The sequence below is a fragment of the Entelurus aequoreus genome, linkage group LG24 (genome assembly GCF_033978785.1).
Source record: "Entelurus aequoreus isolate RoL-2023_Sb linkage group LG24, RoL_Eaeq_v1.1, whole genome shotgun sequence".
Classification (NCBI taxonomy): Eukaryota; Metazoa; Chordata; class Actinopteri; order Syngnathiformes; family Syngnathidae; genus Entelurus; species Entelurus aequoreus.
The window spans coordinates 13113839-13130075 of NC_084754.1; the positions used below are offsets into that span (position 1 = coordinate 13113839).

General features: G+C 41.8%; 1 protein-coding gene across 4 annotated transcripts in view; it reads right to left on the reverse strand.

Annotated features, from left to right (window-relative positions):
* Positions 1–16237, reverse strand: part of LOC133641733 (neural-cadherin-like) — a 342738-nt gene that overhangs the window by 64673 nt on the left and 261828 nt on the right. The window contains exon 29 of one of the 4 annotated variants that reach the window (XM_062035682.1): positions 12717–13120. The exons of 2 other annotated variants lie outside the window; for them this stretch is intronic. In XM_062035682.1, coding sequence (XP_061891666.1) covers positions 13106–13120 — 15 coding nt within the window. In that variant the 3' untranslated portion in view covers positions 12717–13105. Of the gene's footprint in view, positions 1–12716; positions 13124–16237 lie in introns of those variants that run through there. One more of the 4 variants, XM_062035683.1, reaches the window with a different exon arrangement.

A 16237-nucleotide genomic window follows, 5' to 3' on the forward strand; every position in this document is an offset into this window, starting at 1 on the left:
CTCCAGTACTAAGGAATGCCCTCCCGGTAACAGTTAGAGATGCTAACTCAGTAGAAGCATTTAAGTCCCATCTTAAAACTCATTTGTATACTCTAGCCTTTAAATAGACCCCCTTTTTAGACCAGTTGATCTGCCGTTTCTTTTCTTCTCTCCTCTGCTCCCCTCTCCCTAGGGGAGGGGGAGTCATGGTCCGGTGGCCATGGATGAAGAGCTGGCTGTCCAGAGTCGGGACCCCGGGTGGACCGCTAGCCTGTGCATCGGTTGGGGACATCTCTGCGCTGCTGACCCGTCTCCGCTCGGGACGGTTTCCTGCTGGCCCCACTATGGACTGGACTCTCGCTGATGTGTTGGATCCACTGTGGACTGGACTTTCACAATATAATGTCAGACCCACTCGACATCCATTGCTTTCGGTCTCCTCTAGAGGGGGGTGGGGTTACCCACATATGCGGTCCTCTCCAAGGTTTCTCATAGTCATTCACATCGACGTCCCACTGGGGTGAGTTTTTCCTTGCCCGTATGTGGGCTCTGTACCGAGGATGTCGTTGTGGCTTGTGCAGCCCTTTGAGACACTTGTGATTTAGGGCTGTATAAATAAACATTGATTGATTGATTGAAGGAGCCTCCTCAGGAAGTACAGCCTGCTCTGTCTTTAACAGTCCAGTCCAGCTTGTTGTCCACCCACACCGCGATGTACTTGAATCAGTCCACGGTCTGTACCTCTGGATGTCTGCTATATTGCAGTGTGGACCGGCACCCACAGAACTTCATCATGACAACGTTATAAAAAAAATAGGCCTTTTCTCATGGAAAGAAAATGGAAGCAAATGTTGGGGCCAAGTCATTTTAAAAAAGACTTCCAGCAAAACGAAAATCAAACTTTCAGGGGCAAAAATGAATGTCGTAATTCTGCCGCTACAATGCTTTGCAGAGTTGGCTGCTGCAGAGCCGAAGCAAGAGTCGTCCCAAAGGGAAGGTATACACGAGCCAACAATTATCTTCAACAGTTAAGGCTGAGTGAACCCGGTGGACTCAACCAATGAGGGGCTCCAATAACTGCAGTTCCTACATGTCCAAATCTTAATTGGAAACAGTAGGGCAAGATAATTCACATTCAGCCTAGCCTGCATTAACAATTGCTCACTCAGCAGGAGATTTCCAATGCCTTTACTGCACTGGAGACACATGCGCACACTAACACCCCTGGTTCACATCTTTCACAAGGAAGGCAAGGTGTTACCAAACAACGGAAGATAGTCTACACTTCCGCAAGTCAAAGGCTCGGCGGCAGCACTGTGAATGTTCTCTGGCAAAAACACTGTCTCTCAATTTCCATGTGTGAATTTGGAGCAGATGTATATGTGTGAAGCTAAATTAGGGCTTGGTACCGCGAGAAAAAAAAAAAACTTTGAAACTGAAAATCAAGTTTTTATGTGGTAATTTACAATTGATTAATTCCTTTTTTTTTTTTTTTTTTTAACAAATATCGATTACAATTTTTCACTTTCACGTATATAGAAATTTGAGCATATGATTCTTTTTTTCAGATTTAGACTTTTTGCCCAAATTCTGCGTTCAATTTCAACTGAGAGTGGTGTGGAATTACAGTATGACAGACATCTTAGCTAAAAAGTATAAAGTCCATGTTGTCTCTTTAGGGAACGTAACAACCAAAACAATTCAAGTCAACAAACACTTTTGAAGGCTACACCAGGAGTCCCCAACACCAGGACCATGGCCACAATTCATTTATTAAAACAACAATGTAATTTTAGAAACTTTAAATTTTACATTTCCACTTTATTTAGTTGTCCTTGAACACACCATAGTTGTATGCATTTTTTCCCCCCATATCTAACATATTGTGTTGAAGTTTGGGGAAATGTTTATAAAACAAACATAGACCCAATAATTAAACTTCAAAAAAGGGTAGTTAGAATAATACACAAAGCGTGCTTCTATGAACCTACCAATCCATTATTCCTAAATTCTATTGTGTTAACATTTTCAGATATTGTGTTTTTAAAAACATTGGAATTTGTGTTTCGAGAAAAGAATAACAGCTTTCCAGCTTGTATTTTTAGGTTATTTAAATTAAGATGATAAAACTATAATTGATTTTTGAAATATGTAAAGTAAGAACGAATATAAAATACAAATGTGTTTCAGTTTTAGGAGTTAAATGATGGAACAAGCTCAGTGATGAGTTGAAGACATGTAGTTATTTGCTAAGGTTTAAGAAGGCCTTGAAAGGTAAAATAATGGAAAATTATAAAATATAGCAACTAGAGATGTCCGACAATATCGGACTGCCGATATTATCGGCCAATAAATGCTTTAAAATGTAATATCAGAAATTACCGGTATCGGTTTCAAAAAGTAAAATGTATGACTTTTTCAAATTCCGCTGTGTACACGGACGTAGGGAGAAGTACAGAGCGCCAATAAACCTTAATGGCACTGCCTTTGCATGCCGGCCCGATCACATAATATCTACGGCTTTTCACACACACAAGTGAATGCAATCATAGTTTGTCAACAGCCATACGGGTCACACTGAGGGTGACCGTATAAACAACTTTAACACTGTTACAAATATGCGCCACACTGTGAACCCACACCAAACAAGAATGGCAAACACATTTCGGGAGAACATCCGCATCGTAACACAACATAAACACAACAGAACAAATACCCAGAACCCCTTGCAGCACTAACTCTTCCGGGACGCTACAATATACACCCCCGCTACCCCCTACCCCCCAACCCCGCCCACCTCAACCTACTCATGCTCTCTCAGGGAGAGCATGTCCCAAATTCCAAGCTGCTGTTTTGAGGCATGTTAAAAAAATAATGCACTTTGTGACTTCAATAATAAATATGGCAGTGCCATGTTGGCATTTGTTTCCATAACTTGAGTTGATTTATTTTGTTAAACCTTGTTACATTGTTTAATGCATCCAGCGGGGCATCACAACAAAATTAGGCATAATAATGTGTTAATTCCATCACTGTATATATCGGTATCGGTTGATATCGGAATCGGTAATTAAGAGTTGGACAATATCGGAATATCGGATATCGGCAAAAAAGCCATTATCTGACATCTATAATAGCAACGATTACTTGCATCCCATTGATTTTTTGAACATTGATGTTCCAGGCAATCTAATTTTCAGTGAATGTATAGGATAGGCAAATATAAGCCTTGGCTTCAGCCTATTCCTTTTTCTTTTTGTGTGTGTATGTGTATGATTGTTAATATGTATAATCTGTGCTGTTAAACTGATCACACAAAATGGTTGATTATATGACCGAAAAAAACTAATTTCAACTAAACTAATTTCATATCAATTAGACCACATAAAACCAATGTTGCCAAATGTTCTGATATAAGCAACTTTGAGTTCGTTTGTGAACGTCTAGTTGTTTATTTCTGCCTGCGTGAGCCCCCAGCTTGACTACAATAAACAAAAAACACGAGTGTAAATTGGCTCTCCACATCGTGTTTCTTGGTTAATACGCTTGAGTCAACTTGCACTGCATACAGAAAGCCAGAGACAGAGGGTGACAATTGTAATGTAAGTGGGGCAAATATGAGAAAAATAGAACAAATAACGGGATTATTATCATAATTATAACGGATGAGGTGAAATTAATAAATTAGGCTAAACGACATGGGACCATTCCTCAACATCAATATTTGCATTACACAATATGGTAAATCTCCCGGGAAAATGGGTACAAATAAGGGATTTTCATTTCCATCACAAACTAAAACAATTAAATAAAAATACTACATGAGTTACACTGGATATAAACCCATGACCCTTGCCCATACTCCTCTAGTTATCTAGTTTAACGTAAGGCATCCTTGTGAGGAAATTGGTATTATTGCATAAATTAATGTTTCCATTGCTGTTTTTCGCAAAATAAAAGTTATATTTTTAAAATTTAGACTAAAAACATTTGCGACCGGTAGCTGTTTCCATTAAAGGGTGTTTTTGCATCATGAACCGTAATTCTTGTAAAATCTGGTCCCGAAAGACTCCACTTTGAGGAAGATGAACGCTTTTCGAGTCCATGGTTTTAGAGCTGTGATTACAATTGCAGTCACTGCTTTTGCCGTGATTGTCAATAGAAGACAAAGGCAGCGGGTGATCGCTCAAAGGCAACGTCCTTACATATGGCAAAAGCCACGAATAAGGAATTTTAGGGAGAGAATTGTGAACGAGGAATTCACAGAGAAATTATGGCTTCAAGGGCCCTCCACCCCTGACCAACCGATCAAGAGTGAGACCAAGATCGACGACCCGTCTGTCCTAGTTGTCCTGCATCGACACACCACCGATTCGGTATTTAGCTGCCCTGTAAATGCTTTTGCGACACACTTCAATATCGAAACCACCTAATGAGAGCGTAAAAATGTTTAAGCAATATTTGAGAGGTTTTTCAAAATATGGTAGTATCCATTTACTAGTTTCTTATTGCGATATTTAGGTTTTGCGCATTTCTAGGGGTAATGGAAACATTGACATCCTTCAATGTTACAGAACGTATGAGGAAGTGTAAGGTGGTGCCTGCTATTCTTTCGTTAAATATAACAAGTGTCCTATTTTTCAAGATATTTACACAATGTTTTTTTTTTTTGGCAGAGATTTATTTTCAGTCATTTTCATGTTCATCCAATTTGATTGAATTACGTACCATGCAACTACCCGTGTCGTATGCGGCCAAGTGTTGCCGAGACTTGTCAAGCGGACCTGATCGCTGCAGTAGCGGCAATAATAATAAGGAACTTTTTTCATGAAGATCAAAATACGGGAAAAAAAAAACGGGACCTGGAAGCCGCCGGGAAAGAAGGGCAAAAATCTAGATTTTTGCATTAAAAGTAAACGACAGGAAAGACTTTTGCATCATGCAGAGAACATCCACAACTGTGCAGCCTATTACAACATGTTGGCCCCTAACTTCTAACTAGTCTTCCCTAAAAACTAACCACCATATTCATTAAGTCCTATTATGCAAAACCAACTTTTCTTACCTGTTGGTACCTGTTTTAGAGATACTGTATTTATAAAACAATCTTGCCTTATACCAAACTTGCTCTAAATGAGCCGTTTGGAATTTGAAACTTTAGAAACGTATTTTGCCTGAGTTAGGATATGTCTATACACTGTATGGAAGATACTTACCCGAAGAGCTTTGTCTGCCATTTTCTCTTAATTGTAGTCCAAAATTGTAGTCAATAAGTTCCTTGTTCTTCTCTGCTTTTTATTGTTTACATGCAAATGCATGCTAAAGTCCTTTGCTGTTGCCATTTCTAACAAAAAGTAGCGCTTATTTCTGACTATCAGTCAGTAGCCTCCGTATGGAAGTGCTAAAATCTACAACATGACTGACGGGGTGGAGACCCAGTCGAGGAAGAGGAGGGCTTCAGCACGAAGACGGCTTGGAGATAGTCTGTGAAACATAATTTATGCAGAATGTTGTCCAAAGCACCACAATTATATGGTATTTAAACCACAAGAAAGTGTTTATGGAACAGTTTGCCAGAGCACCTCAGGGCTGCAGAGAACGTTTATGTTTTTAGGAGTAGGCTTAAGACCCACCTTTTTGATTTGGCTTTTACATCCATCCATCCATCCATCTTCTACCGCTTATCCCTTTCGGGGTCGCGGGGGGTGCTGGAGCCTATCTCAGCTGCATTCAGGCGGAAGGCGGGGTACACCCTGGACAAGTCGCCACCTCATCGCAGGGCCAACACAGATAGACAGACAACATTCACACTCACAATCACACACTAGTGCCAATTTAGTGTTGCCAATCAACCTATACCCAGGTGCATGTCTTTGGAGGTGGGCGGAAGCCGGAGTACCCGGAGGGGACCCACGCAGTCATAGGGAGAACATGCAAACTCCACACAGAAAGATCCTGAGCGCAGGATCGAACCCAGGACCTTCGTATTCTGAGGCAGACGCACTAACCCCTCTACCACCGTGCTTTTACATAACATGTATCAATATTATTGAAGTAATTTATACTATTCTTTTTATCGTATTAGTTATGCGGAACTTCGACACTCTTCAGCATCCCGTTCTCTCTGCTGTAGCGATCTGCTTTCAGCCAATCTGAAGAAGACATGTACATTCACACCTGGAGCGATGGCAGCCTGTTCTATCTTGCACGCCTCTGTGCATACTACACACAAGTGAGAAAAGTTATCATCCGGAAGATGCTGTTTGCAGACAATGTCGCCCTGACAACACACTCTGAGCCTGGCCTACAGGAGCTCATACACTGTTTTGCTGACGAATGCAGAGAGTTTGGTCTTACAATCAGCATGAAAAACACCAACGTCCTTTGCCAAGACGCCAGCCCCGCTCCTTGCATCTCCATTGGTGACAACACACTGGATATGGTGCAGTGGCGGATGCTGGTCTCTGAAGGAGGGGAAGCTCAATTTCGGCCTACATCATAAAATGTGTTGGTTTCTTTATATGTAAATTCTACCCTATGTTCCTTTTTAAGAAAGTGATCTGTGACTCTGTCGTACCAAGACGGCGTCTTTTCCGGGGATTTGACAAGTGTCCTCTCAATGGCCTGCAGAGCTAGGCTGCCTTGGTTAAATCACCAAAAATGATTCTCGGGCACGGCCACCGCTGCTGCCTACTGCTCCCCTCACCTCCCAGGGGGTGTTTAAGGGTGATGGGTCAAATGCAGAGAATAATTTCGCCACACCTAGTGTGTGTGTATGTGATAATCATTGGTACTTTAACTTTAAACGGCCTTGGCCCATGGTGTTGTGGGTGTTTGACTTGAGCCGTTTTAAACAGGAGAAGGTCCTCTCTACACCTGCGGATCTAGCTCCAATCTTTGCCACTAATGACAATAGTTTGTACACATGTGTGCATTTGTGTGCATTATGAATGTATGTTTGTTGTTGTTCAATAAAAAAAACAAAAAAAAACATTTAAAATATCTGCCATTAAGTGCAGCTTGCTACCTAGCTAGCTCGTTAGCTGGGAATGGCGCGAGGCTCGTGCGAATGTGTCCGCCTGTGAGTGCTTTAAGACGGTGGAGGGGCTCAGCAGCACCCGCTGCTCGGTAGGGACAGAAACTGCAGAGTGAAAGAAGTCAGTCTCCAAACACAAAAAAACACCAGAAATAGAAGCTCTATTTGTCGCTAGTCGTTTTAACGAAGAAAATGTCGCTAAGAGGATCAGGAAAGTCTCCGGTTCAACTCAGAACAACAGGACGAATATTGAAAAATGCTCCCACAGACGTTTACAACACAAGATCACTGATTCTCTCATTTCGCTGTCAATCAAAAAGGGAATCAGCCTTAGACGGATCATCCAATTATCATGCAGAAGTTGAGCGTCCGGGCCAGCCGAGGCCAGCCCACTGCCCTATAGACCCCCAGAGACGCTGAGCGTCCGATGGGCGGGACAAAGCCCAGCATTTATCCAATGACTCGTCTCGTTTCGCTGCAGAGTATGAACTCTGTGGACGGCCAGCGTCTACACTGTTTAAAGCACCGTGAAGCTGCGGTAATGAGAGAGAGGAAAGCAGCGCCGTTACCAGTGATAAGAAGCTGATTCTGAACAAAAGAGCGCGTTGTAGCGCATATTTAGTCAACAACATGAGCTTCCCTTGCAGTCTTAGAGCAATCGCCTCTGATATGGTGCAGGAATTCACCTACCTTGGTTCTACCATCTCCAGCAGCCTCAAACAGTACACTGAGCTGAACACCAGAATTTGTAAAAAAAGATCCAAATTTATCAACCCTGTGTGCTAAGAACTCTGTTGTATGTCAGTGAGAGATGGACCCCTTACTCCCGACAGGAAAGCAGGCACAACACCTTTTATCACCGCTTCCTTAGGAGGATCCTAGGCATTTCATGGCAAGACCACATTCCAAACAAAGACATCCTAGCATGGGCAGGAACCATCAGCATGTTTACCCTGCTCATCAAGAGATGCCAGTACTGTCTTAGCCATGTCACCCGCTTGCAAGATGGCAGAATCCCCAAGGACATACTGTACGGGGAACTCGCCGCTGGCTCCAAACCAACAGGAAGGCCCATTCTCCGCTATAAATATGTGTGCAAGCGCAACCTCAAGGCAGACGACATAATGCCAACAGGCTTGGAAGAAGTGACATTAGACCACAAAGACGGCAGAGCAGAAGAGAGACGAGCAGTGGGAGGAAAGGAGAAACAGCAGATGCAAGAGGGCGGATACAGCGCCTCCCATTGACACCGTCTTCATGTGCAGCACATGCAACAGGACCTGTCGCTTAAGGATCAAACTCTACAGCCACAACCGGCACTGCAGTTCCACCGATTGATTGACTCCAAAGCGCAAAGTCCTTTGTCTCCCGACAAAAGAATGCCAACAGGTTATGGTAGATTTTATTTAGTTGTATTTATATATTCTATATTTACTATAGGCTCCAAGCGGTAGACAATGGATGGACTATATATATATATATATATATATATATATATATATATATATATATATATATATATATACCAGGGGTCGGCAACCCGCGGCTCCGGAGCCGCATGCGGCTCCTTGACCACTCTGATGCGGCTCAGCTACATACATGCCGACCCCCCCCCCCCGATTTTCCCAGGAGATTTATGGATGTCAGTGTCTCTCATAAATTACTCCCAGGGAAAAAATAATCCTATTTACACTCTAATTACTAAATAAAGGGCGTGCCCTAATTGCACTGCAGTAATTGTCCTCTATAGCATTTACATACAGTGTGCCAGTCCAGCCACATGTTGCATGTTGTTATTACTTGCACACACAGGAGACAGCAAAGCATACTTACTCATCAGCCACACAGCTTACACTGACAATAGCCGTATCAAACAACTTTAACATTGTTACGTTACAAATATGCGCCACACTGTGAACCCACACCAAAAAAGAATGAAAAACACATTTCTGGAGAACATCCCACCGTAACACAACATAAACACAACACAACCATTACCCAGAATCCCATGCAGCCCTAACTCTTCCGGTCTACATTATACACCCCCGCTACCACCAAATCCCCCCACACATCAACCCCCCCCCCCCTCTCCGTGCGTTGGTTGAGCGGAAGAGTTAGGGCTGCATGGGATTCTGGGTATTGGTACCGTCAGTGTAAGATGTGTGGCTGCTGAGTTAGTACGCCTTGCTGTCACTTACGTGAGCAAGCTGAAATTGCATTCTACGTGTGGTCGAGCAGGTACACTGTTAGGGCAGACTGTAGAGGGCGCCAAATGCAGTTTCATCACGCTCTGATATTCGGGAGTCTCCCGGGAAAAATGAGAGGGTTGGCAAGTATGACGCTATCAAGCGCCATTAGTTCAAAACTCGCGGGCTGCACTAACATCAAATTTCCACATTAAAGTGCGTGCCGGTGCGTGTGTCGGAGGCCCCTAGTTAACATAGCACAAAGCATTTAAGCTCTGTATGCAGTGTTTTTCATTTTAAAAAATTTTTTGTGGCTCCCATTACTTTCTTTAATTTGTGAAACTTGCCAAAATGGCTCTTTGAGTGGTAAAGGTTGCCGACCCCTGATATATACTGTATATACTCAAAAAAATAATAATCTGACCACAAAACTTTCCTCCAGAAGGTCTTATCTTTGTCCATGTGATGTCAGATGAAACAAAAATTGAGCTGTTTGGCCACAATACCCAGCAATATGTTTGGAGGAGAAAAGGCGAGGCTTTTAATCCCAGAAACACCACGCCCACCGTCAAGCATGGTGGTGGTAGTATTACTCTCTGGGCCGGTTTTGCTGCCAATGGAACTGGTGGTTTAAATGGGACAATGAAAAAGGAGGATTACCTCCAAATTTTTCAGGACAACCTAAAATCATCAGCCCAGAGGTTGGGTCTTGGGCGCAGTTGGGTGTTCCAACAGGACAATGACCCCAAACACACTTCAAAAGTGGTAAATTAATGGCTAAATCAGGCTAGAATTAAGGTTTTAGAATGGCCTTCCCAAATTCCTGACTTAAAAGCAAGTCCATGTCAGAAAACCTACAAATTTAGCTGAACTGCACCAATTTTGTCAAGAGGAGTGGTCAAAAACTCTCACTGGATCGGTTTGCAGCCGAATGTGAAGCGACAGGGATGGGAATCAGCACCTCCAAGTCAGAGTCCATGGTTCTCGCCCGGAAAAGGGTGGAGTGCCATCTCCGGGTTGGGGAGGAGATCTTGCCCCAAGTGGAGGAGTTCAAGTACCTCAGAGTCTTGTTCACGAGTGACGGAAGAGTGGATCGTGAGATCGACAGGCGGATCGGTGCGGCGTCTCTGCAGTAATGAGTACGCTGTATCGATCCATTGTGGTAAAGAAGGAGCTGAGCCGGAAGGCAAAGCTCTCGATTTACAGGTCGATCTACGTTCCCATCCTCACCTATGGTCATGAGCTTTGGGTCATGACCGAAAGGACAAGATCACGGGTACAAGCGGCCGAAATGAGTTTCCTCCGCCGGGTGGCGGGGCTCTCCCTTAGAGATAGGGTGAGAAGCTCTGTCATCCGGGGGGAGCTCAAAGTAAAGCCGCTGCTCCTCCACATCGAAAGGAGCCAGATGAGGTGGTTCGGGCATTTGGTCAGGATGCCACCCGAACGCCTCCCTAGGGAGGTGTTTCGGGCACGTCCTACCGGTAGGAGGCCACGGGGAAGACCCATGACACGTTGGGAAGACTATGTCTCCCGGCTGGCCTGGGAACGCATCGGGATCCCCCGGGAAGAGCTGGACGAAGTGGCTGGGGAGAGGGAAGTCTGGGCTTCCCTGCTTAGGCTGCTGCCCCCGCGACCCGACCTTGGATAAGCAGAAGAAGATGGATGGATGGATGGTCAAAAATTCAACCAGAAGCTTGTGGATGGCTACCAAAAGTGCCTTATTGCAGTGAAACTTGCCAAGGGACATGTAACCAAATAATAAAATTGCTGTATGTATACTTTTGACCCAGCAGATTTGGTCATATTTTCAGTAGACCCATAATAAATTCATAAAAGAACCAAACTTCATGAATGTTTTTTGTGACCAACAAGTATGTGCTCCAATCACTCTATCACAAAAAATAAGAGTTGTAGAAATTATTGGAAATTCAAGACAACATGACATTATGTTCTTTACATGTGTATGTAAACTTTTGACCACGACTGTATACATATTTCTACACACACACACACACACACACACACACACACACACACACACACACACACACACACACACACACACACACACACACACACATATACATATACATATATATATATATATATATATATAAATATATGTACATGTATGTATACATATATATATATATATATATATATAAATATATGTACATGTATGTATACATATATATATATATATATATATATATATATATATATATATATATATATATATATATATATATATATATATATATATATATACTACCGTTCAAAAGTTTGGGGTCACCCAAACAATTTTGTGGAATAGCCTTCATTTCTAAGAACAAGAATAGACTGTCGAGTTTCAGACGAAAGTTCTCTTTTTCTGGCCATTTTGAGCGTTTAATTGACCCCACAAATGTGATGCTCCAGAAACTCAATCTGCTCAAAGGAAGGTCTGTTTTGTAGCTTCTGTAATGAGCTAAACTGTTTTCAGATTTGTGAACATGATTGCACAAGGGTTTTCTAATCATCAATTAGCCTTCTGAGCCAATGAGCAAACACATTGTACCATTAGAACACTGGAGTGATAGTTGCTGGAAATGGGCCTCTATACACCTATGTAGATATTGCACCAAAAACCAGACATTTGCAGCTAGAATAGTCATTTACCACATTAGCAACATTAGCAATGTATAGAGTGTATTTCTTTAAGTTAAGACTAGTTTAAAGTTAGCTTCTTTGAAAAGTACAGTGCTTTTCCTTCAAAAATAAGGACATTTCAATGTGACCCCAAACTTTTGAACGGTAGTATATATATACAGTATATATATATATATATATATATACAGTATATATATACAGTATATATATATATATATATATATATATATATATATATATATATATATATATATATATATATATATATATATATATATATATATATATATATATATATATATATATACATATATATATATATACAAAAAAACATGTACATTTTTATTTTTTATCTTCATAGTATGTTTTACTTGTATTTTATGCTTTATTCCTACTCAGGGTTTTTGCTATTTTACATGTTTTATCATTTTTACTTCCCAGCATTTCTTAGACTGAGCCCTCTGCATTTGGGATTATCGGTCATGGCTGTGGGGACGCTTTGTGTCAGCGTACTGGTGGGCGTGGTCCGGTGACCCCCTGCTGCAGATGGCTCCTGTGATAGTGTTCCTTCACGTAGCGCCTCTGTATTCAGCAATGCATTCAATTGTGCGTGCATGTGTATGCGTGTGTGTGTGTGTGTGTGTGTGTGTGTGTGTGTGTGTGTGTGTGTGTGTGTGTGTGTGTGTTTGTGTGTGTGATTGATGATGTGGTGTGTGGGTCATCGGGGTATTGTTTTTAAGTCTGTGAAGCACTTTATGTTGCATTTATTTTATGTATGGCAAAGCAAGGCAATCATAAAAGTAATCATAATTTTAATTAAAAACATAAAATAGTATTAACATTAAATTAAAATCAAAGAGTGTAGATAAAATACTTTCAATTGTCATGCACAATACAAAAAGTGTTTTCAGCCTGGATTTGAACATTACCAACGTTGTGATCAGTCTCACATAAATGGGAAAACGATTCCAGATTTTAGCCTCAGCATGTTTCGTCCTGAGGTTCTTAGACCCCAAGATGGTTCATATGTCTCTAACATGTCAAAGATGCACTTTGGCACAAGACCATTACAAGACTCGTACACAAGCCGAGCTGTTTTAAAGTCTGTTCTCTGAGCATCAGGTAGCAAGTGCAGTGATCTGAACACTGGACTAATATGGTCATTTTTCCTGGTTCTAGTCAGGACCCGAGCAGCAGCATTGTAATGTACTGTAACTGGGTTACAGCCCTTTTAGAGTGCCCAGCTGGAAGGCCATTACAGTAGTCCAACCTACTGGAGACAAAGGCATGGATTAGTCATTTGAAGTCTAATTCAAACAGGCAAGTCTAATTTCGGCAATGTTCTCCAGGTGGTAAAAAGCTGCTGATGTTATTGAATTAAAGGCCTACTGAAACCCACTACTACCGACCACGCAGTCTGATAGTTTATATATCAATGATGAAATCTTAACATTGCAACCCATGCCAATACGGCCGGGTTAACTTATAAAGTGCAATTTCAAATTTCCCCGCTAAACTTCCGGTTGAAAACTTCTATGTATGATGACGTCAATCATTGAACCGGAAGTATTGGTACACCATTGAATCCAATACAAAAAAGCTCTGTTTTCATCTCAAAATTTCACAGTATTCTGGACATCTGTGTTGGTGAATCTTTTGCAATTTGTTTAATGAACAATGAAGACTGCAAAGAAGAAAGTTGTAGGTGGGATCGGTGTATTAGCGGCGGACTACAGCAACACAACCAGGAGGACTTTGAAGATAGCAGACGCGCTAGCCGCCGACCTCACCTTGACTTCATCCGTCCCTGGGCCGCCGACCGCATCTATGATCGTCCCTCCGTTGATCGCTGGAACGCAGGTGAGCACGGGTGTTGATGAGCAGATGAGGGCTGGCTGGCATAGGTGGATAGCTAATGTTTTTATCATAGCTCTGTGAGGTCCCGTTGCTAAGTTAGCTTCAATGGCGTCATTAGCAACAGCATTGTTAAGCTTCGCCAAGCTGGAAAGCATTAGCCGTGTATTTACATGTCCATGGTTTAATAGTATTGTTGATTTTATGTCTATCCTTCCAGTCAGGGGTTTATTTATTTTGTTTCTATCTGCATTTAAGCCCGATGTGCTATCACGTTAGCTCCGTAGCTAAAGAGCTTCGCCGATGTATTGTCGTGGAGATAAAAGTCCCTGTGAATGTCCATTTCGTGTTCTCGACTCTCATTTTCAAGAGGATATAGTATCCGAGGTGGTTTAAAACACAAATCTGTGATCCACAATAGAAAAAGGAGAAAGTGTGGAATCCAATGAACACTTGTACCTAAGTTACGGTCAGAGCGAAAAAAGATACGTCCTGCACTACACTCTAGTCCTTCACTCTGACGTTCCTCATCCACAAATCTTTCATCCTCGCTCAAATTAATGGGGTAATCGTCGCATTCTCGGTCCGAATCGCTCTGGCTGCATTGTAAACAATGGGGAAATGTGAGGAGCCTTTCAACCTGTGACGTCACGCTGCTTCCGGAACAGGCAAGGCTTTTTTTTTATCAGCGACCAAAAGTTGCGAACTTTATCGTCGATGTTCTCTACTAAATCCTTTCAGCAAAAGTATGGCAATATCGCAAAATGATCAAGTATGACACATAGAATGGATCTGCTATCCCCGTTTAAATAAAAAAAATCATTTCAGTAGGCCTTTAATGTGGCTGGTAAAGTTCAAGTCTGAGTCCATTACCACCCACAGATTTCTATGAAAAGTGCTTTATAAATAACGTTTAATTGATTTTAAATTTATAACAAACATCATGTGAACCCAATGAACACATATGTTTACACAGAGTTTGGCAGACCTAAGAATACAATATATTTTACCGCGTATCAACTGCCCAAAAAAAGTTGGTCCCTTTAAATGAGTGCCTGTGTTTGGCTCAAGTGTTTCCAAGAAACAAGCTATGCGGAAGAGGCTCATGTGTGTTGCAGCTGGCATATATCGCATATTTCATACAAGCTCACCTCTTCATTCCACTGTCACAGAGGGAGAACTACAAAGGAAAGAGGACAACAATGTTTTTCCATGTTGTCTAAAGTCCCCAAAAAAGACAAGACATGAGGCCATATAAAGACGACTAGACTTGAGTTTTTCCTTGCCCTGATGTGGGATCTGAGCCGAGGATGTCGTTGTGGCTTGTGCAGCCATTTGAGACACTCGTGATTTAGGGCTGTATAAGTAAACATTGATTGATTGATTGCTTGACTAGCAACACAGAATGCAACCTCAGTGAAACAGCCCACCTGTAAATGTATCAATAGTGAATGCCCAAACACCGTCTGACAGCCGTTTACTTCCAAGTGCTGTTTGCATTTGACCCACCAGGAAATGAGATGAATAGGAAAAAAAAGTGAAATGGTCCATCAGCAATGTGTCATTTAAACGAAACAGGAAATAGACAATATTTAAATGGCACATTACTACCTTTCCAAAGCAATGTTACCTTATTTTCCCATTCACACTTACGTTTCACACCCTGCGTGGCAATCTAAGACCACTCCCGGAGCAGGAGGGACTTGGGAAAGTGGACAGCACACTCCACCAAAGATTTCAAGAGCGTGGAATGCGGTGAGACATTTCAAAAACTTCAATAGCATTGCCTGTGACCTTCACTTCACAATTACTGTGCACTTGCTGGCTTTGAAACTTTAAACCAGAAAGAGAAAGGACATCAAATAGCATAGGGATGGTATTTTTTTTAATGGTAGTCATTGTGTAAACCAGTGTTTTTCAACCTTTTTTGAGCCAAGGCACATTTTTTTGGGTTGAAAAAATCCGGAGGCACACCACCAGCAGAAATTATTAAAAAAACAAAACTCAGTTGACAGTAAAAATTTGTTGTTGCAATTGTTGGATATGACTTTAAACCATAACCAACCATGCATCAATAGAGCTCTTGTCTCAATGTAGGTGTACTGTCACGACCTGTCTCATCACGCCCTGACTTATTTGGACTTTTTTGCTGTTTTCCTGTGTGTAGTGTTTAGTTCTTGTCTTGCGCTCATATTTTGGTGGCTTTTTCTCTTTTTTTGGTATTTTCCTGTAGCAGTTTCAAGTCTTCCTTTGAGCGATATTTCCCGCATCTACTTTGTTTTAGCAATCAAGAATATTTCAGTTATTTTTATCCTTTTTTGTGGGGACATTGTGATTGTCATGTCATGTTCAGATGTACTTTGCGGACGCCGTCTTTGCCCCACAGTAAGTCTTTGCTGTCGTCCAGCATTCTGTTTTTGTTTACTTTGTAGCCAGTTCGGTTTTATTTCCGTTCTGCATAGCCTTCCCTAAGCTTCAATGCCTTTTCTTATGTTTATTTTTGGTTAAAGCATTAGACACCTTTTTACCTGCA